General features: G+C 54.5%; 5 protein-coding genes across 8 annotated transcripts; 2 read left to right on the top strand and 3 right to left on the bottom strand.

Annotated features, from left to right (window-relative positions):
• The first annotated feature begins 2,637 nt into the window (after positions 1–2,637).
• Positions 2,638–12,118, top strand: LY6G6F (lymphocyte antigen 6 family member G6F). 4 transcript variants are annotated; one of them, XM_065884884.1, is made up of 6 exons: positions 2,638–2,731; positions 3,235–3,564; positions 3,649–3,912; positions 4,871–5,026; positions 5,168–5,234; positions 5,368–5,614. In XM_065884884.1, the coding sequence occupies exons 1-6, from the start codon at positions 2,674–2,676 to the stop codon at positions 5,390–5,392; spliced, it is 900 nt and encodes a 299-aa protein (XP_065740956.1). In that variant the 5' UTR covers positions 2,638–2,673; the 3' UTR covers positions 5,393–5,614. The 4 variants fall into 4 exon arrangements, with proteins under 4 accessions (XP_065740956.1, XP_065740955.1, XP_065740954.1 ...); XM_065884883.1 differs by lacking the exons at positions 5,168–5,234; positions 5,368–5,614 and adding exons at positions 10,430–10,576; positions 11,766–12,118 and having other exon boundaries at positions 2,674–2,731; positions 4,913–5,026; XM_065884882.1 differs by lacking the exons at positions 5,168–5,234; positions 5,368–5,614 and adding exons at positions 10,430–10,576; positions 11,766–11,995 and having other exon boundaries at positions 2,674–2,731.
• On the bottom strand, positions 7,327–8,627 carry LOC136129953 (lymphocyte antigen 6G6e-like). Its single transcript, XM_065886335.1, is given in 5 exon segments — positions 7,327–7,358; positions 7,361–7,508; positions 7,511–7,641; positions 7,749–7,874; positions 8,570–8,627. Coding segments are annotated over 5 exon segments (495 nt in total).
• Positions 12,119–12,862: 744 nt separating the features above from the next.
• On the bottom strand, positions 12,863–15,577 carry LY6G6C (lymphocyte antigen 6 family member G6C). The gene is made up of 3 exons (XM_065886240.1): positions 15,466–15,577; positions 13,980–14,090; positions 12,863–13,527 (listed from the first exon to the last, which is right to left on the bottom strand). The coding sequence occupies exons 1-3, from the start codon at positions 15,515–15,517 to the stop codon at positions 13,313–13,315; spliced, it is 378 nt and encodes a 125-aa protein (XP_065742312.1). The 5' UTR covers positions 15,518–15,577; the 3' UTR covers positions 12,863–13,312.
• Positions 15,578–17,147: 1,570 nt separating this feature from the next.
• On the top strand, positions 17,148–18,841 carry MPIG6B (megakaryocyte and platelet inhibitory receptor G6b). The gene is made up of 6 exons (XM_065886179.1): positions 17,148–17,208; positions 17,432–17,779; positions 17,938–18,028; positions 18,389–18,429; positions 18,540–18,638; positions 18,768–18,841. The coding sequence occupies exons 1-6, from the start codon at positions 17,148–17,150 to the stop codon at positions 18,839–18,841; spliced, it is 714 nt and encodes a 237-aa protein (XP_065742251.1).
• A 1,911-nt stretch (positions 18,842–20,752) lies between these two features.
• On the bottom strand, positions 20,753–24,078 carry DDAH2 (DDAH family member 2, ADMA-independent). Its single transcript, XM_065885284.1, has 7 exons — positions 23,868–24,078; positions 22,662–23,025; positions 22,445–22,544; positions 22,246–22,319; positions 21,949–22,068; positions 21,260–21,409; positions 20,753–21,071 (listed from the first exon to the last, which is right to left on the bottom strand). The coding sequence occupies exons 2-7, from the start codon at positions 22,956–22,958 to the stop codon at positions 20,955–20,957; spliced, it is 858 nt and encodes a 285-aa protein (XP_065741356.1). The 5' UTR covers positions 22,959–23,025; positions 23,868–24,078; the 3' UTR covers positions 20,753–20,954.
• Positions 24,079–24,560: the final 482 nt, after the last annotated feature.

The raw sequence follows: 24,560 nt of genomic DNA, 5'->3' as shown, positions 1-24,560 counted from the left end.
ATATATAAACTCTTTAGCTTTTCATTGCAGTAAACACATACAGAGAAAAATGCACCAATTGAATATGTCCATGTAGTCATCACCCAGATCAGGAATCTGATAACATCATTACATCATTACTGCATCTAGAAGACCCTCTCCAGATCACTACCAGTTGCTACCACCCCACCAAGAGTAACCATTACTTTTTCTTTCTGTTTAGATCTGAATTTATTTTTAAATTTTATTTTATTCAAATATAGTTGATTTACAATGTTGTGTTAATTTCTGCTTTAAGCAAAGTGATACATTCTTTTTCATATTCTTTTCCATTATGGTTTATCACAGGATATTGAATGTAGTTCCCTGTGCTACACAGTAGGACCTTGTTGTTTATCCATCCTATATATAATAGTTTGCATCTGCTAATCCCAAACTCCCAATCCATCCCTCTCCCACCCCCCCACCCCACCCCACCCCACCCCCCAACCACAAGTCTGTTCTCTATGTCTGTCAGTAGGTTTCGCAGATAAATTCATTTGTGTCCTATAAGTGATATCATATGGTATTTGTCTTTTTCTTTATTTTTGGCTGCATTGGGTCTTCGTTGCTGCGTGCGGGCTTTCTCTAGTTGCGGTGAGCGGGGGCTACTCTCGTTGTGGTGCTCGGGCTTCTTGTGGCGGTGGCTTCTCTTGTTGTGTAGCACGGGATCTAGGTGCATGGGCTTCAGTAGTTGTGGCTCACAGGCTCTAGAGCACAGGCTCAATAGTTGTGGCACACGGGCTTAGTTGCTCCAAGGCATGTGGGATCATCCCCGACCAGGGCTCGAACCCATGTCCCCTGCACTGGCAGGCAGATTCTTGACCACTGCGCCACCAGGGAAGACCTCTTTTTTTTGTTTGTTTGTTTATTTTGGCCGCGCTGGGTCTTCATTGCAGCATGCGGGATCTTTAGTTGCAGCATGAGGACTCTTAGTTGCGGCATGCAGACTCTTAGTTGAAGCATGCAAACTCTTAGTTGTGGCATGCATGTGGGATCTAGTTTCCTGACCAGGGATCAAACCCAGGCCCCCTGCACCAGGAGTGCAGAGTTTTAACCACTGGACCACCAGGGAAGTCCCTGTCTTTCTCTTTCTGACTTACTTCCCTTAATATGATAACCTCTAGATCCATCCATGGGTAACCACTCTTTTAATCTCTAACCTCATAGATTACTTTTGTGTGTTTTTGCACTTTATGTAAATGAATCATACAGTACGTGCCCTTTGTTTCTGGCTTCTTTACTCTCATCATGTTTGTGGGATTCAACCTTGTTGCATGTCATTGTGGTTTGTTCATTCTAATTGCTATCGAGTGTTCCGTTATGTGAATATACCACAGTTTATTTAGCCAATATACAGTTGTACATTAGATATAGTCTTTGGTATGCATGAAATAGTTCATCAAAAACAATTTTTAAAAAATAGCCTTTAGGGCTTCCCTGGTGGCGCAGTGGTTGAGAGTCCGCCTGCCGATGCAGGGGACACGGGTTCGTGCCCCAGTCTGGGGGGATCCCGCATGCCGCGGAGCGGCTGGGCCCGTGGGCCATGGCCGCTGGGCCTGTGCTTCTGGAGCCTGTGCTCCGCAACGGGAGAGGCCCACGTACCGCCAAAATAAAAAAAAAAAAAAATAGCCTTTAAAGATAAATAACACATTGGGACTTCCCTGGTGGCACAGTGGTTAAGAATCTGCCTGCCAATGCAGGGGACACAGGTTCGATCCCTCGTCTGGGAAGATCCCACATGCCGCGGAGCAACTAAGCCCGTGTGCCACAACTACTGAAGCCCGCGCACCTAGATCCCGTGCTCCACAAGAAGAGAAGCCACTGCAATGAGAAGCCTGCGCACTGCAACGAAGAGTAGCCCCCACTTGCCGCAACTAGAGAAAGCCCGCGCTTAGCAACGAAGACCCAGAGCAGCCAAAAATAAAAATCAATTAATTAATTAATTTAAAAAATAAAGAAATGCTTTACCAGGAGCCTTTTTAAAAAAATAAATAAATCACACATTCAAAACTATTAGAGCAATATGAAGAGCTGCCTTAAGAGAGTCCTTCCTGAGGCAAAGGGATGAATCAGTGAATTCTCCAGGCCCCTGCTATCGTTCTCCTTGAGTAATAACTTAATATACTCATCAGGGGCTCAGAAGAAGTCTGTGATGTGCCAGGCAGCCACAGAGAAAGTCATTCTAAGTCCTTTAGGGAGTACTGACTGGACGTGCTGTCTTGCGCTGGGTTCCCTGGAAACCAATATGAAGACTCAGCTTCTTCCCTCATGGCTGGTGTCTCTTGGGCTGGAGGAGAGAACATGGAATGTACTTCCAGACTCATGGGAGGTGGACAGCCATGACCCCTTCTGCACAGGCTTCTTCTTAGCACATAGAGTCTTTGTTCTGAGTCCTTCAGCTGATGTGGAGTCTGAAGGGTGAAGAGGTCATCTTTGGAGTGGCCTGAACTTGGTCTTCTCCCTCTTGGCACAGAAAGGTGGTTGTCACTTTTTCCCCCATTAGACATGCAGCTGGGCTTTATCTCCCCAGCATTCCCATCCCCTTCAAAGGCCCATGTCACTCCAGAATAGGGAGTATGGGCCTTTATCTGGGCTCTGTTTCCTCCCTGGGGATAGCAGGTCCCAGGCAAGAGAACTTGGTAAGCTCTCCCCATGGCTGCCTTATTCCTCCTCCTTCTGTGCCTACATGGGCTCCCTCAGGCCGCTGCAGGTAAGGAGCAGGAGTTGATGGGTCCTTCACCTATTCACAGGGTTGGGAGGGACTGCTGCTGTTTCTCCTTAGCGGCCTGGGGAAGGCATCTGTCTCAAGAAGATAGATTTACCCCAGTTGACCTCCCCCTGCCTCTAATACTGGGAAAGATCCAGAGTCAGCGAGGGTCCAGGTCAGGTACAGTTTCCTTTAGAAAATAAGAACGGACAAGTAAATGCTCATCCAGAAGAGGAGAAACAAAAGGGAGGGGTATGGGCATTTGTCAACTATTCCAGCCTTTTCCCTCTTGCCCTCAGATTCCCTCACTTGCCAGGAGAGGTGGGGAAAGCCCCATCCTCTTCTCTCCACCTTACTTTTTTGTTGCTGTCACTCGAGAAAAGTGCTCACAGTCAGGCCCAGTGCTGGGGGACCCCAGAAGGGGAAGAAGCCAGGGGTAGGAGGTTGACGGGTGGGGTTGTTGACCTGATGGAGGTCTCTGGTCTCACACAGCCCCCTCCCCACAGACAACATCCAGGCCATCTATGTGGCACTGGGGGAGGCAATGGAGCTGCCATGTCCTTCACCACCCACCCTGCATGGAGACGAATTCCTGTCCTGGTTCCGCAGTCCTGCAACAGGCTCCTCCACTGCTTTAGTGGCCCACGTCCAAGTAGCCAGGCCAGCCCCAGACCCTGGGAAAACCGGAAGGGAATCCAGGCTCAAGCTCCTGGGAAACAACTCTTTGTGGCTGGAAGGGTCCAAGGAAGGAGACGCTGGGCGGTACTGGTGTGCCGTGCTGGGTCAGCGCCACAAGTACCAGAACTGGAGGGTGTATGATGTCTCCGTGCTCAGAGGTGAGTGGGGAGCGTGCAGACCAGCAGCCACTGGGAAGCAGGGAAGCCCAGACAAAGAACTGAGGAGTCCCTCTCTCCCTCCAGGATCCCAGTTCTCTGCGAGGGCTGCAGATGGATCCCCCTGCTCTATCCTCCTGTGCTCTGTGGTCCCCGCCAGACGCCTGGACTCTGTGACCTGGCTGGAGGGGAAGGGTCCTGTGAGGGGGCGTGTGCAGTCCTTCTGGGGTGATGGAGCTGCCCTGCTCTTGGTGTGTCCTGGGGAGGGGCTTCCTGAGCCCAGGGGACGTAGACCAAGAAACATCCGCTGCCTCATGCCTCAGAACAAAGGGGTCAGCTTTAGCCTGGCAGGTAAACTGATGGACACTGAGGGAAGGGATGTTGCCTCCGACACATCCCGCACTGCTAGCTAGGGGAGGGGGCGAATCTGTTATTGGCTGTTTTTATCCTCCACTGCCTGGAGGAGGAGGGCTTTTTTCTCACTGACTGAATCTGTAACAGAGAAGGGGGCTGGTTAAGCCAACTTTCTGATGGAATAGACCATCAGTCAAGAGGGAGAAGAGGAATTCTGGTGGAATATACCTTTGTTTAGAAATAGGATAATCTATGATCTTTGTGGAATATCCCTTAGCAGTGAGGAAGAAGGTAAGAATTATTGCTGGGGCGGTTGTCTTTTGAAGAAAGGATATATGCACTGATGTTATAATGGCCCGTTGATGGTGGAGGCAGAAGGAGAAAAAATATATAATTGTTTTACAATAAAAAGTCCATTATACAGAGAAGGAATGCTATTGGATGTAGAATAACCCATTTACAAGGCAGGAGGGAGGAGCAAATGACCATTATTTTGGTAAGCAGAGGCCAACCAACAGGCAGTGACTGGGTTTTACTTCCCTCTACATCCTCACACCTAATCTGGGGTCTGGCATGTGGGGGGCACTCAGCAAATACCTGTGGAGTGGATGAATGGAAGAATGAATAAACAGAAGGCATTTTCTTTTTTTCTTAAAAGGGTGGATTACTGTGAAGGGCTTGAGGAAAAAAATCACAGTTATGGCTGGTGGTCCACCCTGGAGTTAGCCATCCATGTGTAGCCGGGGGGCATCACCACTCTCTATCAATGTTGGTTTATGGGATCAGGGTGAGAGGCCTGGAAACAGGCAAAATGGGGCGGTGGGTATTGGGGGCAAGGAAGCCTTCTTTTGGAAGAGCCCACCAGACTATGGGGGAAAGCCTATCTTTGGGGCATGAGGGACAGACCCCCCTCCCTGCCTCCCTCCTCATCCCTCTTGTCTTGCCCTTACTGCAGCCTCCATGGATGCCTCCCCTGCCCTCTGTGCCCCTTCCACAGAGTGGGATGCACCCTGGATCCTGATGCTGCTGCTCACAGTGGGCCAGGGGTTCACCATCGTGGTCCTCAGCGTCATGCTCTGGAGGCGGAGGATCCAGAGGACTAAGCACAGAAGTGAGTCCCTCCTTCCCAGAGGGGTGGGCTCATATCTTGCCTCTATACCCTGTCTTCTCTAGGGGAGGAGGGGAGTAAGGAATACAGCTCTGAGTTATCTGTGACTTCTCTGCCACACCTCATATGGCTCTTTCTCCCCAGATGCCTCGTTTCCTCAGTTCAAACCCGAGATCCAGGTCTATGAGAACATCCATTTGGCCCATCTCAGGTGAGGAACAACTAGGGGGCAGAGGCTTAAATCCCGGAGGAGACTGAGGTTGGGGTGGGGATGGGATGCCGGTTCCTGAGGACGTGGAGAATAGAAGTATCCTTAATGTCTTTCCGCTTTGCAAAACCCACAGCCCACCTGCCCCTAAGACCAGGTGATCTCGACGACATCTGCTGGGAAGTGTGACCTGCTGTCTCCCTGGCCATCTGGCACCTGAAAGATTCCCGAAAACCTTGGCAAGGGGGCAGGGGCTGGGAGTGCTACTTCACAGTCCAGCTGGTCTCCAGCAGCCAAGCTTTCTGTGTGTGTGTGTGTGTGTGTGTGTGTGTGTGTGTAGGGGCTGGGGGCTGAAGGAAAGGAGAAGCATTATTCTGTGATGTCACCTATGAAAAGTGTGGTTTTCTGTCTCACAGAAGCCAGTGGAGGGGTGGCCCTGAGCCTGCAGTACCATGGGGTTGAGGGGAGCTTGGGGTAGCTGGAAGGGGTTGAGGAGGGGTGGGGATGAAGAAAAGAGACAGAGGAATCCAGAGACTTGAGCAGTGGTGGAGAATCAGTTATGGGGGAACCAAAGGACAAATGGGGGAAACTGAAGAAGAGAGAAGGGAAGAGGCCCAAGTCAGGGTAAAGGGAAAGAGATGGAGAGAGAGAGAGAACAAATAGAAGTACAAAGTGGGAGGACTGAGGGACAGAGAGAATGGAAAGAAGACTCAACTTGCCTCTAAATTAAGCCAGATCCCCACCCCTGTCTCAACCTCGCAAAGAAAAGAAATTGAGAGAGAAGCACCTCTAATCAGACCCCAGACTTCCTCAGATGGTAGTGGAGGGAACTGAGTCAGGATGGGGGTACCTGTGCCTGGCCACCACCCCCACGGCCCCCCCTTATCCTAGGCGCTCCACTGTGGCATCCGGAGCAGGGAGCAGCTTACCACCCTGACATCCTGGGGGCCCCTGGGCAGAGGTAGTGTCCACCGTGCTGGGTGGGCGAATTCCCTGGTGGGGTGAGTAACTGGGCCCTGCGTGCTTGGCTGTCAGTGAACCAGGACAAGTCTGGGCTGGTGAAGCGGGGGAGGGCACCGGTGCTCCCAGCTCCTAGCCTCACGCAGAAATGAGCTGGTCTTCTGGCCACACCCTCACCACTCCACCAGGGGCCCCTCTGTGTGTCTACTCAAGCTTGGGCTTCACTGGAGAAAAGCTTTCTCAGAAATCTTACCTAAACCCTTCACGCTGCAGTGGCTTAAGCTAAGTTAACGGCAAGAAGGAGGATATCAATGACAGATGGAGGATGATGTGAAAGTTGTGACTCACGTGCCAGCACCCCAGCCCAACCCACCAAGTAGCTATAGTTTGCTGTTAGAGCACATGTGTGTGCGCACACACACACACACACACACACACACACACAGAGACAGACATGGAACAGTGTTACTGAACTCCCAGATAGCACTTTTTTTTTTTTTTTCCGGTACGCGGGCCCCTCACTGTTGTGGCCTCTCCCGTTGCGGAGCACAGGCTCCTGACGCGCAGGCTCAGCAGCCATGGCTCACGGGCCCAGCTGCTCTGTGGCATGTGGGATCTTCCCAGACCGGGACACGAACCCGTGTCCCCTGCATCGGCAGGCAGACTCTCAACCACTGCGCCACCAGGGAACCAGAGTCCAGCAGGCGGACTCTCAACCACTGTGCCACCAGGGAACCAGAGTCCAGCAGGCGGACTCTCAACCACTGCGCCCCAGGTAGCACTTTTATTATATTTACTCTTCATAGTTCCCCAAGCCCTCCTTCCTGACCTACCAAATTAATCTCTCCTAGCAGGACCCTCATCCTCGTCACACCTGGTGCCCCTTCGATCCCCTTGCCTGGGACCCACAGCTCTGTCAAACGCCTGCCTTGCCAGAGAGCTGGGGCTGAGAGAATGCATCAGCCACAGACATTTAGAAAAGACCAGAGATTTAGAACAGGTGTTCTTTATGAGGCTGGGCTCCGGGTAGGTGCCTCTGGGCAGGAAGAGGCTAGAGCAGTGCCTGTAGGAATCGGGTTTGGGGAGGGGTCCATGAAGGTGCTGGGCCCAAGGGGTGTGAGGTCTCTGTACAAGATCAGGTTCTTGGGCAGATCTCAGAAGTGTCTATGCAGGTGTTTCCAGGGCCACGGCGATAGTGGAAGAGTCTTGGGTTGCAGGCTGGTGGAGGAGGTGGGCTCCCCAGGTGAAGCTGGCCACGAGGATGAGTGGGGTGATAAGGAGGAGCCTGGGGAGCCGATGCGGCATGGTGGCATGGTGGCTGCATCGCACAGGTCCTCCTCGCAGCAGTGGTGCCGAGGAGTGTAGGAGAGTGACCAGTAGGTGGCATGGCCCTGCAGAGAGCGCTGGGTCCTTGGGAGGCAGGCTTTCCGCTCGATGACCTCACTGTTCTATGGGACAAAGAGGGGATGCTGAGGCAGGGGCAGGAAGGAGGCAAGGGCCAGGAGGCCACAGGAAAGGCAGGATGGATGGCCGTAGGGAAGGCCTAAGGAGTCCTCCCTGAGGTACCAATACTGATGCCACAAACTTCATCATCCTGACACTCGGTAGGAACAGGGTAGCAGGGTTTGGCGAAGTTGCAGGTGTAACAGTGGAGCCGTCTCCGGGCAGGGGAAGTGGCGAGACCTGTGGGGTCGGTGGAGATCAGGCAGGGAGGAGAGGCAAACAGGACAGGTGAGAGGCCGAGCCCAGATTTGGGAACGGGATGCACAGACAGAGGTGATACACAAAGTGGGGAGAGAGGAGCAGTGAAGTGGAGGGAAAAATAGACAGAAATAGAAAAAGAGACACAGAGAAGGGAGGGGGGATAATACAGGAAAAGGAAACGACACAGAGGCACGAGGGATACAGGGAGTGTGAGAGACACACAGACATGAACAGAAGCCAAGAGAATCAGAGATGAGCACAGAGAATGACACAAAAAACCAGGCCGGGACGGGGAGGGGTTGCCAGTGAAGAAGTTAAGCAGATGATGCTAAGTCAGATGAGAAAACAGGAATTAACATTGACCAAGGGGCCCAGCAAAGAAACAGGAGGTGAGATAAGGGTCAGGGGAGACAGAGGCTTGTCAAAGATGCCGCAGGAAAGAAACAGTTATTCTCAAATGCCTTTGAAAGGAAATTTTTCTTGTTCCACCTCATCAGGCTGTCCTGAGACCATTCCCAGTAGCTTTTCTTTCCAAAACCCCTACAACTCCCTCCTTGGCATTTCTCAGCACCCTCTCCGCCACCCCCCACCCCCAGACCGCAGGCTCCTCCACAAGCCCCTGCCAGCACCACCACCCCACCCTGCGCCCAGCCCCCAAGGATTCTCCAGCCCACCCTTATCCAGTGCCCCACCGAGGAACAGAATGCAGAGGAAAATGCTGGAGGTGCCCATGGCTGGACCCGGGGCTTAGGGGTCTGGGAGAATGTGATCTGCACCCAGAGATCCTAGAGTTGGAGAGATGGAGCATCTGAGTGAGACAGGGAGGGAGCAGTAAACAAACACACCTAGGGAGTGAATCTGAGGGTGGGGGACCAGATTTGGCAGACTGACATAGCAGGGACCCTGTTCTCACATCCTCCCTGTCTCCTACTAGAGCCTGCTCTTGCCTTAAGGGTGTTCTCCATTCCCACAGCGTTGGTCTGTTACTCTTAGCTGCGTCTGTCGCTCCTGAACCGGTGTCTGTCAGCGTCTGTCACTTCCCCTCCTACTCCTTTCCCTCCCTCCCCTTGTCTCAAGCTGTTCTTTGCTCTCTCATCTCCTTGTTTTTGTTTCTCTGTCTTTTGTCCTTCTGTGCATTTAAGTCTGTCAAGGTCACTCTCCTTGACCTTGAGCCCTGGCCCAGAGTTGGCGAGCGGTGTTTGAGTGTGGGCTCAACAATCCCCCACCCACCGGCCCACACACAGAGCCCAGCTGCAGCTGCATAAGGGAGGACGCCACCCAGCTTCCCATTCCTTTGATTCCCCCCAAGCCTCAACATTCTTACCCCATAATTATCTCTCCCAGCCTTACTGCATTAGAGGAAAGAATCATGGGTGCGGCCAGAGGGACTGATGTGTTTCCACTGGTGCCGGGATGAGGGTCAGAAAGACCAGGAAGGAAGGCAACGATAAGATCTGGGGAGTACGGGTGGTAGAGTCTGGAAGACGGGGGCTTAGAGATTGGGGAGAAGAGCTGCACCTGGGGAATCAGGGCAGAACGTACTGGGAGTAAGAGGCAGACAGGGTGGGGGAGATGTGAGGTGGAGGTGAGGCAGAGGAGACACAGGTATCCACTGAGCAACAGCTTTCAAAACATTTATCTCAGGACCTCTTTACACACAAAAATTACTGAACACCCCAGAGAGCTTTCCTTATGTAAGTTATATCAATATTTGCTATATGAGAAATAGAAACAGAATATTTTAATAGGTTCATTTAAAAATAAAAAAACAATAAACCTATTACATGTTAACAAAGCATAGTTTTGCGGAAAGTAATTCCTTTCCCAACAGTACAGTGAGAAGGGTGGCACGGTTTTACCCTTTGGGGAATCTGTTTAATGTTGGGCTTAATAGAAGAAATAGAAGATGGCTGGGTTTTCACATCTGCTTCTGCATTCAACCTGTTGGGATTTGTTGTTTTGATTGAAGTATCTGAAGAAAATCTGACAGATATGTAGTTGGAAGAGGAAGACGGTGGAGGACCCTCTGAAAGGGCCTTAGGGACCCGCAGGAGGTCTGGGGCCACCGTTTTAGAATTGTTCCTGAGATGGAAGAGTTTGGGGATGCCAGAGGATGCTGAGAGCTCTTTCTCCTGTGGGGGCCCCTCCCTGTCCCCACTGGGGCTCCCGGTGGCTGCTGGAGGAGTCTCTTTTCTCCCGTTTTATTGCCCTATAAAGCCCAAGGCAAGCACAACTGGAGAAAGCCTGCGCGCAGCAACGAAGACCCAATGCAGCCAAAAATTTTAAAAAAGCCCAAGGCAAGGGGGATAAAAGGCTGGCTGAGCGGGGCCAGGGAGGCGGGTGGGCGGGAGGGAGAGGCGCTACAGACACAGGCAGACACAATGAACCCCCTGTTTGCTGGGATCCCGCTCAGCGCCCTGCTGCGGGCTGCCTTGGGTAAGGAGGCAGCCAAGGCGCCTGTCACAAAGGCCCGTCGCCCTGTGCCAGCCGCCCCCCACCCCCGCCCAGTTCCAGCACCTCTTCTCTCCTGCCAGGAAACCGCAAGCGGTGCTATGACTGCGGTGGAGGTCCCAGCGGCCCCTGCAAAGAGACCGTGACCACTTGCGGCCAGGGCAAACGCTGCGGCTTCCTGGAGGGCAAACCCCAACCAGACCTGAGACAGACCAAGCCATCTGGAAACCGTGAGTCCTCCGTTTGTCCCCCTGCCTCCAGCCCCTACTACTTCAGTCCTTCTGGCTTCCAGAACCTTCTAGGCTCAGTCTGGCTCTGGGCAGATGGTGCCGCTGTCAGAGTGGAGCGGTCTGTAGCCCCTTCTGGCTCCTGGCACTGAGCCCCTGGAAGCCCGCTGTCTGTGTGGCCCCACCCCCTCCTCTTTACCCTCCAGAAAGAGTCTCAGAGGCCCATTCACTCACAAATGGGTAAAAAGCTCCCTTGAAGGCAGGGACCAAAACATTCAGCCAAACTTCAACTTGCAGGCATCAGCTAAGGACCAGGGAGGTATGTGTGTGTGTGTATTCTAATTTTTTTTGTTTCTAAATAATTTTAGGTTGACAGAAAAGTTAATCTTATTAGAAAAATAGTACAGATCAGTACTGTATAGCCTCACCCAGTTTCCTCTAATGTTAATGTCTTATATAACCATAGTAAAATTAGCAAAATCAGAAAATAACACCGGTACAGTACAACTAACTAACCTACAGACCTTACTCAATTTAGCCAGTTGTCCCACTGATGTCCTTTTTCTGATCCAGGACCCACACCAGGATCCTCCATTGCCTTTAGCTCTCCTGTCTTCTTAGTCGTCCCCACTCTGGGACAGTTCTGAGTCTTCCTTTGATTCCATGATCTTGACATTTTTGAAGAGTCCTGATGAGTTATTTTATAGAACGTCGCGCAATTTGGATTACCTGATATTTTCTCATGATTAGACTGAGGTCATGAGTTTTTGGCAAGAAGTGATGTTGGTCTCTTTCAGTGCATCCCATCAGGGATTCACTTGGTTTCAGGGAGGTGTTTTTTTTGTTTGTTTGTTTGTTTTTTTGGGTTTCTTTTGCGGTACATGGGCCTCTCACTGCCGTGGCCTTTCCCGTTGCGGAGCACAGGCTCCGGACGCGCAGGCTCAGCGTCCGTGGCTCATGGGCCCAGCTGCTCTGTGGCATGTGGGATCTTCCCAGACCGGGGCACGAACTCACGTCCCCCGCATCGGCAGGCGGACTCTCAACCACTGCGCCTCCAGGGAAGCCCGACAGGGAGGTGTTTTTTGAGGGGGCAGAGGATCCCTTTGGGCTCCTTGGAGTCACATCTGCTCTGCCCCAGAAGGCAAGTCCTCAAGCCAGGAGTCCAACAGCCCAATCTCATTCTCTCTCTCAGCCTCAGTGACCTTGATTCATCACCATGCAGCCTGCGTGGCGGCCCATCATTGCAGCAGAGTGGAAACAGAGGTGGTGGGAGACGTGACTTATATGACCCACAGGGACTGCTGCGTCTGCGACCTGTGCAACAGTGCTGTGGCGAGCACTGCAGCCCCTGCGTGCATCGTGGCTGCAGGGGTCACCGCCCTAGCCTGGCTTTTGCCAGGACTGTGGAGAGGGTAGTGGGAGTAGGGGAAGAGAAGGGAGCAAGGGAGCAAGGGAACAAAGGGGATCTGAGGTGAGAAGATAAACACTCCTCTGTGAGCCATTAAAATCTACCGACCACTCTGGAGCTGACTGGAACATTCCATCTTTTGTTGATGGGAGGGCTGATGGAGTAATGTGGGGGCAACCAGGCTCTAGTTTAGGGGTTATCAAGGATCAGTGGACTTAGTTGCAATGGTGCACTCCTTAACCAACTAAACCCCAAAGGACAATGGAGAATCTGCCCTATGTGACTCCTGCACCCTGTTGCTAGGGAGAATCTTCCTTAGCAACGAGGATCACTGAGGGGAGCAGGCTCTGGGCTGAGTGGGGGCCACCAGGAATCAATGAGCCTCGTTGTCTGGGCTTGTTCCCCTTCCCCGCGTTTGCAACTTGGCTCCCAATATGACTACTTGGAATTGAGAAAGGAAATGTAAGCACTGTGATAGGAGGGTGGCTTGGTGCCCCACATACTGGGCCAGGTGAGGCCTCTGAATCTAACTTGAGGGACTGAGGCCTGGAAAGAGGGTCCCAGGTCCCATCCCCATGCAACTCTCCTACCCTTTCTGAGGAGCCCTCAAGCCAGACTGCACCTCTTTCTTGGCAGTATCTCAGAGGTGTGGCCTAAATTTAAGGTAAATATTGCTTCTCCAAACACTGGGCCCTGTACGCCACAACCCAGACACTGGAAGAGAGGATGGAAGCCTGCAAAACCTGTTTTTCCATCTGCCCCAGCCCAGCCTCCGAGAGAAACTCCCTGAAGGGTTCTTGGGTGAGTGGTGAGTGTGAGGGCTGAGAGTGTTATTTCCTGGGAGGGCGCCTCTGACAATAGATCTTCTGATACACAACTGATCATATACAGATATTTATTACTCAAAATGGAAAGGGGTGAGCAAGGGGATGAGGTACGTATGGGAGCCAGGGTTTGGAGAATCAGTTCATACAGTGAGGTCATCAGGTCCTTCCTGGGAGCCTTCACTGGGGACAGGACAGAAACCCCATTTCAGGCCCAGATTCCAATCCCTCCTCACATAGGGCACAGGGGAGTTCAGGAGGCAAAGTGCGGAGCCCTTCTAGGAGACGATGGAGGATCTGGAGTGGTGTCAAGGGAAATGGAAAGAGACTCCAGAGAAGTAGAGTGGAGGGTGTGGGATGGAAGGATGGATCGGGGGACCACCGTCTAATTAAAGAAATGTGAAGGGTCTGGAGAAATGCTTTTCTGAGCAAAAGGAAGCAGAGGATATGAAGACACAAGAAGAGAGGCTAAGGCAGGTGGGAGGAGGGGCAGCCATGGAGTGAGTCTCAGTGCAACAGCCAGAGGCTAAGGCCAGCCAAGGAGGTAAGGAGGACAAGGGCCAGGGCCGGGGTGGGCCGAGGGGCTGGATTATTGCAGTTGTCCTTGTTGCAGCAGGTGGTGTTATAGGTCAGGCCTAGCTTGTGGTTGGTTTGGTTGAAGGCCTCCCGACAGGGCTCTTCTGGTGTGCCACAGCGTAGGTTGGAGAAAACCCACATCTTCCCTGGGGTTAGGAGGGGGCAGTGGGGACAGTTAAGATGGGCACCTGGCATGCCTGTGTCCACCTCCCCATCCCGTGCACCCCACCCAGGCTTCCTTCCTTCCCAACTCTGCCCTTGGCCTTCCCCTTCTGTATCTCTTCTCAGTCTATCCTTTATCCTGTACTTCCTTACCCTGCCCCTCACCCCAATCCTGGTCCTATCACTTGCTGCCCATGAGGCTTTGCACCTGTTACTGTCTCTTTTTGAGGCTGTTTTCTCAGTATAATAATAGCACCCACACTTCATAGGGTTGTCATGAGCATTAATTGAAACAATCCTTGTAAAGACGTAGGATGGTGCCTGGCACGTCATAATCCTTGGCCAAATATTATTGCTGTAATTCTCTGTTCCACCTCAGCCCCAGCCATAGAGTCTCCCACTGGTCCCCTCTCCCCACTGAAGAAAGGAATGTTACCGAGGTACACATTTGTTGTCAGGCATTGCTGTCCTGGTTCCAGGTGGCAGGACTGCCGGTCCACACAGCCCAGCAAAGGGACCTTGTAGCAGGAGTGACAGCGAATGTCAGCTGGGAAGACACAAGTCGGGCTGAAGTGACGGAGTGTCTGACTCACCTGGGGATGAGCCCAGCTGGTGGGCAGGGTGGAGAAGAGCCAATCAAGTAGGTATTCTGACCTGTTTGTTCTGGGAGGGACAGAGAGGGTGAGTGACTGACGCAGAAAAAATGCAAGCGGGTGAGGGTGGAGTTGCTCTGTGAATGGCCCACACCCTAAATATCTTCCTTCACTCCACCCCATCTGGAGATGAGTCGAGAGAGGCAGTTACCAACAATGGGGCTGGGGACAGATGAAATGTGAGAATACCATGGGGAAGGAATGGAGGTGGCGAGGGAGGAGGTGAAGGAATTCAGAAGAGGTCACAGATGGAGTCTTGAAATAGGAAGAAACCTTAAAAGTAAAAATCACGGTGGTTACAACACTTGCAGAAATGGCTTGGAACTTGAGGCTGGCAAGAAAGCCACCTGGGGCCAGATTAGCAATGTATTCTTCACCTCCTGGGGCCGCCAAGAGCATGGGAAGAGGAACCAGACTTGAACTGAATCCTCCCACCCCAGTAGCTCTCTGACAGAAAGGAGAAGTATCTGGGAGACAGATCATCAGAACCCATCCGAGCACTTTACCAAAATGGAGAGGATGGGGGCAGAAAGGCAGAAGGTGGCACCCCGAAAGTTTCTGTTGCATCCGATTCAAGGTTTGAGGGACGGAAGGGTTCAGTCGGTGGAGGAGCCTGGTGACTGCACCTCAGTGAAACCCACCTCACCCTGGGGGTGAGCAACCTTGGCATTCCCTCCCTAGAAGGCCGGGAAATCTCCCTGGTTCCCTGGGAGGTTCTGAGAGGTCACTGGAGCCCTCCAGAAAGCTTGTGTTCCTGGAGGTATGCACCTCAGGGAGGAGCAGGGGGGCGATCTAGGAAAGGCCACTGCTCGAGGGACTGAGCACAAAGTCCCTGATGGAGTAGATGGGAGGAGGGGTCACAAAAGAAGCCCCAGACTGGTTGCCTAGATTTCTGGGAGGACGCCCTGGCTGAGTGCAGGTGGTGAGAGGAGAAAGCAGGTAAGCTGGATCCTGGAGAGTTCTGTATCAGAGTGGGGCTGGCAGGGGAACTGGATATCAGGGTTTCCAAGGAGTGGGGAACAGGGGACCTGGAACCCTGGGCAGGTCAGAAGAGTGCGTCTTGGAGGTGGGGAAGAGTCTGAAGATGGAGACATGGGTCCTTGAGAAACAGAGCAAGGACCCTGTCACAGTGGGGCACAGGAGAGCTGAGCCAGTTGGGTCTGGGGGCGCTTGGGACCTTGAGTAGCAGGTAGTGTAGGGCAGTGCCCGGGGCAGGGTGTAAAAGTCCTAACCAGGTGAACCAGGTCCTTGGGGCCCCCAGGTGCTCACCTGAGACCCAGCAGAGCAGAGAAGACAAGGTGATCAACAGAAGGCCTTTCATGGTGAGGGTACTGAGAACGGTAGCAACAGCAGCAGCTGACAGGGTAGAATTCCAGGGATCCTGCTCTGGGAGTTGAGTGGCTTTTTTGGAATTTATAGCCACAACAGTCCCGCCCTACCTGGCCTCTGGTGGCCCCTCCTTCCCCATTTAGGGAGGGGCTAAGCAGGACCCAGTGGGGCAGTAGGGATGGGGATGGCAGAGAGAGGTGGGGAGGGTAGGTAGGTGCACTAGTGGCCAACTCCATTTTGGTTCTTGGTTTCAGTCTAAGACACACCCTCCCGGCCCCCAGGCGTAACATCCCTGTCTGCCCAGTCCTCTGAAGAAGTATCACCAAAGGCCCCTGTGATGTTACAGTGGCTGTGGTGGTAGCAGTGTCTGCTGGTTCCTGGGAAATGGACTATGGGGTGTGGCCCAAGCTGACTGCAAAATTTTGCTCCCTGGGGGGCATTGGTAGGGGTATGTGGGCACAAATTGGGCACCAAATTAATCTCAGTCCACTTAGTTTTCCCAACCCCTCCTCAGCCACAGGATGGAGGAGTACGATTTGTGATGTGACCAAGAGCTTCTGTGATGTCAAAGCAGCAGAGGCATGGGCTGGAGCTGCCTGTTAGGGAGGGGCTGCCTTAGGCCCCCTGAAGGTTCTCAGGACCTCATCCTGGCTCCACCTGGGCTTGGCCTGGCCTTGGTTGCTCCAGTGCAGTGAGGGCTGATGAAGTCCTGGGTGTGGGCTGTGCACCTGCTCCAAAGCACCTCCCCAATCAAAACCTGCCAATTTGGGCGGGCCACCTTGGGCCGGGAGGGACGAAGTGGGCACAGAAGGGTGAGGTAGCAGCTAAAATAAGAATAGAAATAGTAATAATGGCAAGCATATAGTACTCCTATGTCTTTGCCATTGTTCTAGGCATTTACTGGGTATGACTTTATTTAGTTCTCACAATACTCTGCGAGGTAGGTGCTTTTATTCCCATTTTACAGATGAGCAAGCAGGCCCAGAGAAGTTAAGCGACTTGCGCACATCACGCAGCTAGTAGGTGAAGTCGAGATTTGAATTCAGACAGCCAAGATCCAGAAACTGTGGTGTTCCCGGCAACTGCTATGCTTCAAGAGTTAAAGTCAAGGGCTTCCCTGGCGGCGCAGTGGTTGACAGTCCGCCTGCCGATGCAGGGGACACGGGTTCGAGCCCTAGTCTGGGAAGATCCCACATGCCGCGGAGCAACTAGGCCCGTGAGCCACAACTACTGAGCCTGCGCATCTGGAGCCTGTGCTCTGCAACAAGAGAGGCCGCGATAGTGAGAGGCCCGCGCACCGCGATGAAGACTGGCCCCCGCTCAGAGCAACTAGAGAAAGCCCTCGCACAGAAACAAAGACCCAACACAGCCAAAAAAAAAAAAGAGTTAAAGTCTGCTAAAGTGCTTGTGTAAAGGGCCCCAGCATGAATTCTAAGTGAGCATTGGTTGAGGGCTGTGAACCTGCCTGCAAGGATTCCCAGAGGGATGTGGGCAGCTGGTGGCCCCTCCCCCACCCCTTATCGGAGCCCCCAGACCTGCGGTCTCCCCCTCCACCCCCCTCTGATTTCCCTCCGGTCTCTTTCGCTGATTCACTGGCCTCCTCTTCCCACCACATCGCAGCCATGGCCTTGGTTCTGCAGCTGCTGCCGCTGCTGCTGTCGAGGGCCCAGGGGAACCCCGGGGGTAAGCCATCCCAGGAAAGTCGGAATGGGCGAGGAAAGACCGAGGCAGGAGAAGGAGGAGACCCGGTGCGGGTAGTGGGGGGGGATGAGATGTGTATGGGAAGACCCAGGCTGGCGGGAGGGTAGAGGAGAGGGAAAAGGCGTAAGGGGGAGAGGCGTCTTGCTCTGTGGACTTGCCTTGACCACCGTCCCCCGCAACCCCCCCCACCCCCCGCCTCCCCTAGCTTCACTGGACGGCCACCCCGGGGACCGGGTGAATCTCTCCTGCGTAGGGGTCTCGCAACCCACCCGCTGGGTCTGGGCACCTAGATTCCCGGCTTGCAAAGGCCTGTCCAAAGGACGCCGCGCGATCTTGTTGGCCTCACCGAACGGGACCCCCACCGTGTCTCCCGTCCAGCCCTTTGCTGGCCGCCTACGTGCCCTGGACCTTGATATCCGGCGGCTGGAGCTGCTCCTGAGCGCGGGGGACTCGGGCACCTTTATCTGCAAGGGCCGCCAAGAGAACGAGAGCCGTACGGAGCTTCACGTGCTGGGGGACCGGGCCTATTGCAGAGCTCTGGGGCCTACCCACGGTAGGTCCAGGCCTTCACACAAAGGGGACCTAACTCAGACACACGCCCCCGTCAGGGAGGAAGCCTGGTCTGGGGGTTCCTGAGTGGGAGAGCTAGCTCTCTGTCCCCGCACCCTGACCTCGGCATCCACCGCTACCCCGCTTCCAACGTTCCCGCAGGGTCCGTGTATCCCCAGACTCTAATCCCGCTGCTGGGCGCTGGGCTGGTGCTGGGACTCGGAGTACTGGGCTGGGCCTGTTGGCTGCGTAGGTGAGCTCTAGGGCCGGGGCCTGGTTGAAAGGCTCTCGACCAGAGGCGGGAGGGGCAGGCCCAGAACTTTCGCGGGCCAAAACTACATCGGGAGCCCTCGGGTGTGGTTCGGAGACGAATCGGGGAGGTCGGAACTTGCGGGCGAGGCCATGGGCTGGTGGGTGGAGCCCTAGCTAAGGAAGCCAAGCTAGAGGCCGAGCTGGCTCCAAGCGTGGGCGAAACTATCTGTGCGGGTGGGAACCGAGGTTGTTTTGCTGGTCAGAGACGGCCTGTTGCTGGGTTGTTGTTGGCGCGTCCTGGGGCCCAGAACAAGCGAGACAAGATTAGTGGTTCTTAGAGACTCTTATCCATCCCTTACAGGCGCTCGCCCCCTCACCCGCCTCGACCACCCCCCAGATTTGGTGAGACTAACTCCACCCCATTTGCCTTCCCCGCACATTGCCCACCCAATTCCTGAGTCTGAACCCTTGCTGGGAGCAGACAAGTTGGTCACCTTCTCTCAATCCTTCAGCTCTGTCCCCCCCACATAGTTCCATTCGTGAAAGCGGAGCCCCAGAGGCCAGTAGAGGAGGAAGAGCCCAAGATTGCAGGGGACCTGGACCAGGAGCCGGTAAAGGTTTGGGGGTGGGATGGGGGCTGGCCAGAATCCGTGAGTAAAGTGGACCAAGAAAGACAGAGGCTTGGATCCCCAAGGGAGTCAGACATCTGAGACCCTCCTACCTTCCTCCCCACCTTTCAGAGCCTGCTCTACGCAGACCTGGATCATACGGCCCTCAGAAGATCCTGCCGACTGTCCCCAGTGGTCCCTGCTGATGCCTCCACCACCTATGCGGTTGTAGTTCGAAAGGAAGCCCTTACTACCTCACAAGCTGGGGGCTCCCAGCTCTCCATAACACCCCTCCCCTTCTTGGCCCTTCACCTGGAAAAGGAAGGCACCATGGGATAGAAATGAGCACTAGACTGGGAGTCAGGAGACGGAGGATCCAGGCTATCTCTGCTGCTGATTTTGGTCCCCATCTCTCACACAGCTTTCAGGTCTCCTTCACCACTGATGTCCTTAAACCTGTTCAAGCCCTGTCTCCCTATCTTAAGACATCAACAGCTCCTAGATTTTTGCCCTATCTCTTCCCTTCTCTCCACAGTCAAGCTCTTTGAACCAAGGGCCTACACCTGTCTCTTCCATTTTTCTCTTCACTCCGCTCCCACTGCTCACGTGCTCGCCACGAGACTGCCAGTGAAGTCCTAATAACCACGCCCACTAGACATTTATTAGCATTCATCTGGCTTGGCCTTTGATCGCTCTTATTTAAGCTGTTTTTCTTTAATGCTGTTGTCTTCCTTCTGGACTCCTCCTCCTTGCTCCCTACGCCTGCAGTATTCTCCACCATTCCAGGTTTGTCTTTTTCTTTATCTGCCTTCTCCCTCTCCTGGGATGCTGTCATCCACAGCCAGTCCTCAGCCTTTTTCTGTGCAAGCAACATCCATAACTCTCTCCAGTTCAGATCTCTGATAACGAGATTTCCAAACTGTCCCTCAGACATCCCTGCCTGGCTGGCCCTAGGCATTCTGCACACAGCAGGTCCAAAAGCCAACTCACTGTCATCTTCCAAGCCACTTACTTAATCCTTCCTCCTCTGCATTCTCTCTTGATCAACCCCATTGCCCAAGCCAGAAATGGAGAGTCGTGTAGACCTCCTTCCTCTCACCCCCACAAGATAAACCAAGTCCTGTCTTTCTATTTTAATGTCACTGTCAAATCCACACCCTTTTCACACCCAGCACTGCCACCTGAATGTACTCTTTATTTCCTCCCTGGATTACCCATAGCCCCACCTCATCCTCCTGCCCTTGTTCTCCTCCCTGAAACTAGAGATATTCTCCCCAAATGCTAACCTGCTCCTGACAGCCTATATTTCAGCAGTATTTCAGCTCTGGGCCCATGGGCCTCAGCTTTGGGTTCAAGGTGCTACAGTACTCTACTTACTCTCCAGGCTTATCTCTGTCACTCAGTGCCTAGAACAGGACAGCCTTAGAGAAATTCTCCCCAGCCCCCAAATGCGCCTTTGCCCAGTACAATTCCTTCTTCCTGGATTAGCCTTTGCCTCCTCCCCACTATCTGCCTGGCTAATTCTTATTTATCCTCAGGACTCAGTTCAAGTGTAGCCTTTTCTGGGAAGCTATTTCTGACCCACTTTGCCCACCCCTGCATACACTCTGATGCCCTAGGGAGCCCCCTTATTTCTCTCATAGCAACAGCCTCCTGTGAATTGTTCCATTACAACCTGTATTTCAATTTATAAGAAATTTTCATGTACTGTGAGTCCCCTGATATCAGGAGACTGACTCTTTTTATATCACCGCTAAGCCTCAGTAAATGAGTGAAAATGAATATCCCTGGAAATGTCATTTCCTCCTATCAACGAGGGATGGACTGTTGATCTCCCAGTCTCTGAATCATCTGACATTTAGATAAATTCAGTGAGTGATTCACCCATATTTTTTTCTCTGCCCTGTACATGCTCCCCATCATAGAAATTCTGTCCTGTCTGTCTTGTGCCCAAGCAGCTATGACAGGGCTGGACAATGAGTCAGTGAGCACTGAATGAGGGTTTGATGAATGAAGGAGGCCTCCTTCCCAGCACTGACCCCAACCTCAGGTTTCAGCCCTGCCCTTGACCCCCTGCCCCAGTAAGACACCAGTCGCAGCCCAGTCGCAGCCCAGTCTAAAAGGTCAGTTCTGTTTTATTAGTTCTTGGGGAGAGGACTCACCCAGTGACCTCCATCCTTTTTCTCACTCTATGCCCTCCCCCTACCTTGGGGCCATCTCCCCACTACTACCTATTCACTGTCCTCTATCTAACCTTCCTTCCCCTTCTACTCCTATGCCACCCTGCCCCTGGTCAGCCAGGACCCCAAGGCCAGGCTCTCAGCTGTGGGGGCGTGTGCTGAGCACCAGGCAGAGGGAGCTGAGCCCAGCGCCTGCCTTCTCCAGTTCCGAGCAGGACACAGGTACCAGGGTGACGTCAGAGAGCTTCTGCAGTGCCTGCAGGGAGGACAGTGTGTGGGGAGAAGGGAGTAAGACCCCAAGGCCCACAGCCAGGGCCCCATTCAGCCAGCTAGAGTGGCCCCACCCTGGCTTCTAGAAAAGGTACCCCTTCTTCCTCCCACTAGGGAGGCCTGAGCCCCATTTCTCTGGTTGGTGGTGGTGGTGGAGCTCCTGCCTTCTCTCACCTCCTGGCTGTTGGGCAGGTCCCCGCCTCCACGGTGCAGGAGGAAAGGGGGCATACCAGGCAGCCCAGGACGCAGAAAGAGACAGTCAGCTGCTGCATCATCTGGGAGGGTCAGGGAGGCATAGGGGTGATCCGTCAACACTGCCATTGCCTGGGGGAGAGGAGAGAGGAAGCATGCAAGGCTCAGAGCCTCTCCACAACTGAGTCCGGCTGCCCTACCACCGCTAAGGGCTGGAGACAGAGTTACATTATTGTGGAATAATAATGACAGCAATCACATAGCACTTACTATGTGTCAGGCACTAAGCGCTTCAATTAACTTGTCTAATTTCCACCTCGGACTCACACGCAGTTCTTTCCACCTGCTACCCACTTCTCCCCTACTTCAGACCCCACGGGTCGGTCCTGTCCATCCTTCAAGACACAGCTTGGGTGCCCTTTAGGGAGTTTCTTGAAACTCGGGAAAACGGTGTTAATTGCCCCTGTTTCTCCGTGTTCCAGCTGTCTGTCCCGTTTATAATAACTTCTTGTTTTCACACGTGTTTTCACATAGATGGACAGCTCCATGAGGGTAGGGGTTGGAGTTAATTCTCAGAGCCTCCCAACTCCCCGCCTCCCAGGCCCGGAGCCACGCCCACTTTTGTTGGCCGCGCCCCAACCTGCCCCACCCCAGCCCCAACCCCTTCTCACCCTGACGGCTTTTTGGGCAGCCTCGCTGCTACCTGCCACCACAGTGCGGGGTCCCCCCATGCCGCAGAGGCCACGCAGGTGGGAGGGGCTCGAGACCGGCACCGTGGAGACGGCAAAGTCCTAAGGAGAACAAGGGAAAGTATTCAGGGACGCGGGAAGGGTGAGAGGATACCCTCAAACACAGGCTGCTCTCAGCCTCTTCCTCCTCAGCGCGGCCCACCCCGCGCCCCCGCCCAGGTCCCTCAGACTCCCATACGCTCCCTGCTCCCCCCACCCAAGGCTGGTCCCGCTCCTCACCCGGAACGTGTCCGCCACGATCTCAGCTCCTCGGTGATTAGTCCACCTGGAGAGGCCTACGAAAAACTCCCGGCCTGAGCCCAGGGAGGCCGTCGAGGTATGAGGCGGGAGTGGGTTGGAAACAAGGCCCGAGATGGCCCAGTCTCCCAAAGTCTGCTTCCCTGTGCCAAGCCCTAGGGTGCAGGCACCCCAGCCTCACCGGTGAAGAGAACATCAGTGCCATCCAGCGTCGCGTTCTCGTCCCCCATCTCCACAATTCGGAGCCCCAGGTCCTGGAGGGCTTTGCGGACGCCATCGACCTTAGGGCAGGAAAAGAGGGCGCGAAGCGGAGACATTCCCACCCCCACTCTTCCCTTAAGCCCCAGACGTCCAGATCCTTCCGTTCCCCTACCCCACCCGTGCCCAGGCGCGCTCACCTCCGGCCTGCGGGCGGGGCTCCAGGGCCGCGTGATTAGGGCCGTATCCCCTTGGATCACAGCGGTGTCACCAAGCAGCGGTCCCAGCGGCAGAGACTCTTCAGGAGGCAGTTCTAATAGCTGCAGCCCCAATCGCTGCCTCAGTTTACCCCCCAGCACCCCATGCTCCCTCTGAGCTTTGGCTAGGTCCAGAGCCGGAAGGCCAGCCCCCGCACCCTCCCCCGACGCCAGGCTCTCCGGGACCCCCCGGATCAGGGCATGGGAACAGCGGCCCAGCCCCTCCCCTGGCGTCCCCATCCCATCCACACAGGCGCCCCCACCGGCTGCGCTGATTTCTCAGTTGTCTCTTTTTAACTTCACCTGTCTGGGAGAAGAAACAGAACGGGGGTAGGCAGAGAGAGAGAGACATGCAAAGAAGGGCATAGGGGGATGGTTAAAAGCGCCCGGGTCTTCCTCCTGCCATCTCCGGGCGCCCCTCCCACTCCGCCCCACCCCCTCCAGACCTTCCTCTCCTGCCGACCCCACTCCACCCCGCATCCTCGCGGGTCTGCTGCTTTAGGGAAAGTCCGAGGAACGAGATCGGGATCGCTAGTCTCCAAAACACCTGTTGCCCCTGCTCGGGGTCTTCGAGAGGTCCCTGCCGGGCGCCCCTCTTGGCAGCCGCTAGGATGCGCTCACTCCCAAAAAATGCAGCGGCCCCGCCCCCTTAACCCTCTGCTGCTCGCTGCCTTAGGGACCCGAAGTGCGGCGAGGAGCCCACAAGGGTTATGGGACAGGAGGAGACAGCTGGGGAGAGAGTCAGGACCTGGGGGATGAAAGTCCTGCGTGTCCGAACGAGAACGGGAGAGAGGGACAAGGAGGGAGGAATTAGAGCCTAAGGAGTTAAACATCCTCTCTACCCTGGCCGGTCACTCCGTTCCTAGCGCGACCCAGTGTAAACCAGACTGAGTCCCGGAGGACTGGGAGAGGTCTAAAACGAAATCCGAGGGGCGGGGAAACAGGGGGGCGTGGTTCTGGGGAGCAGGCACCGCTCCGGGCGCCAGGACCGGGTGCCCCAGTCTCCCGATCCATCTTCCCCAAAGTCCACCCCGACTCAGCTCCGCACCCAAATGTCGACCCTCAGCACTGCCCGGCGCAGGTACGGGCCCAGCACCCCCAAACTCCCCCCACACACACGGTCCGAGGAGTACCTCCCACCAGACTCACCTCCTGCGGCCACCCCCACTCTTGCAGCTCTGTGCTCTTGGCTGGTGCCCCACCCCCTGAGGACAGAGTTGGTGAAGAAGAGAGTCGTAGTCTTCAAGCCTAGGGGATTGGAGCTTTGGCTTTGAGGGGTCCCCGGGTAGGCGCGCTCAAGTACTACAGTGGGTCGGGGGCGCGACGGTCTGGCGGCTCCGGGGCATTGTCTAAGCGGGACGGGGCGGGGCTCCTCGATGTCACGCCCATTCCGCCCTGCTTTGCCGCGCCCACCCCACCCCGACTGCGCCCCCCCTTCTCGGAATTCGGCCCCGCCCCACCCAGATCTGGTCGGCTCCGGCGGCTGGGCTGCGAGTGCGACTTGGAGCACAAAACAGCGCTACGGTGGACCCGCACTAAAAATGGCAGCCCCGTCACAAGCGCCCCTCTTCTAAATTCCCGGTTTCTGCCAGTTCGAGGTCATTGATCCACTCTTCATTCCGTGTTGCTCACACTTCAAGTCCCCTTTGTGTAAAAACACTAGATTTTCTTTTTTCCTTTAAAATTATTTATTTATGTTTGGCTGCGTTGGGTCTTCATTGCTATGCGCGGGCTTTCTCTAGTTGCGGAGCGGGGGCTGCTATTCTTCGTTGCGGTGCGCGGGCTTCTTCTTATTGTGGTGGCTTCTCTTGTTGCGGGAGCACCGGCTCTAGGCGCGCGGGC

Source organism: Phocoena phocoena, chromosome 10 (genome assembly GCF_963924675.1).
Source record: "Phocoena phocoena chromosome 10, mPhoPho1.1, whole genome shotgun sequence".
Taxonomy (NCBI): Eukaryota; Metazoa; Chordata; class Mammalia; order Artiodactyla; family Phocoenidae; genus Phocoena; species Phocoena phocoena.
This window is presented reverse-complemented; position numbering and strand designations above follow the sequence as displayed.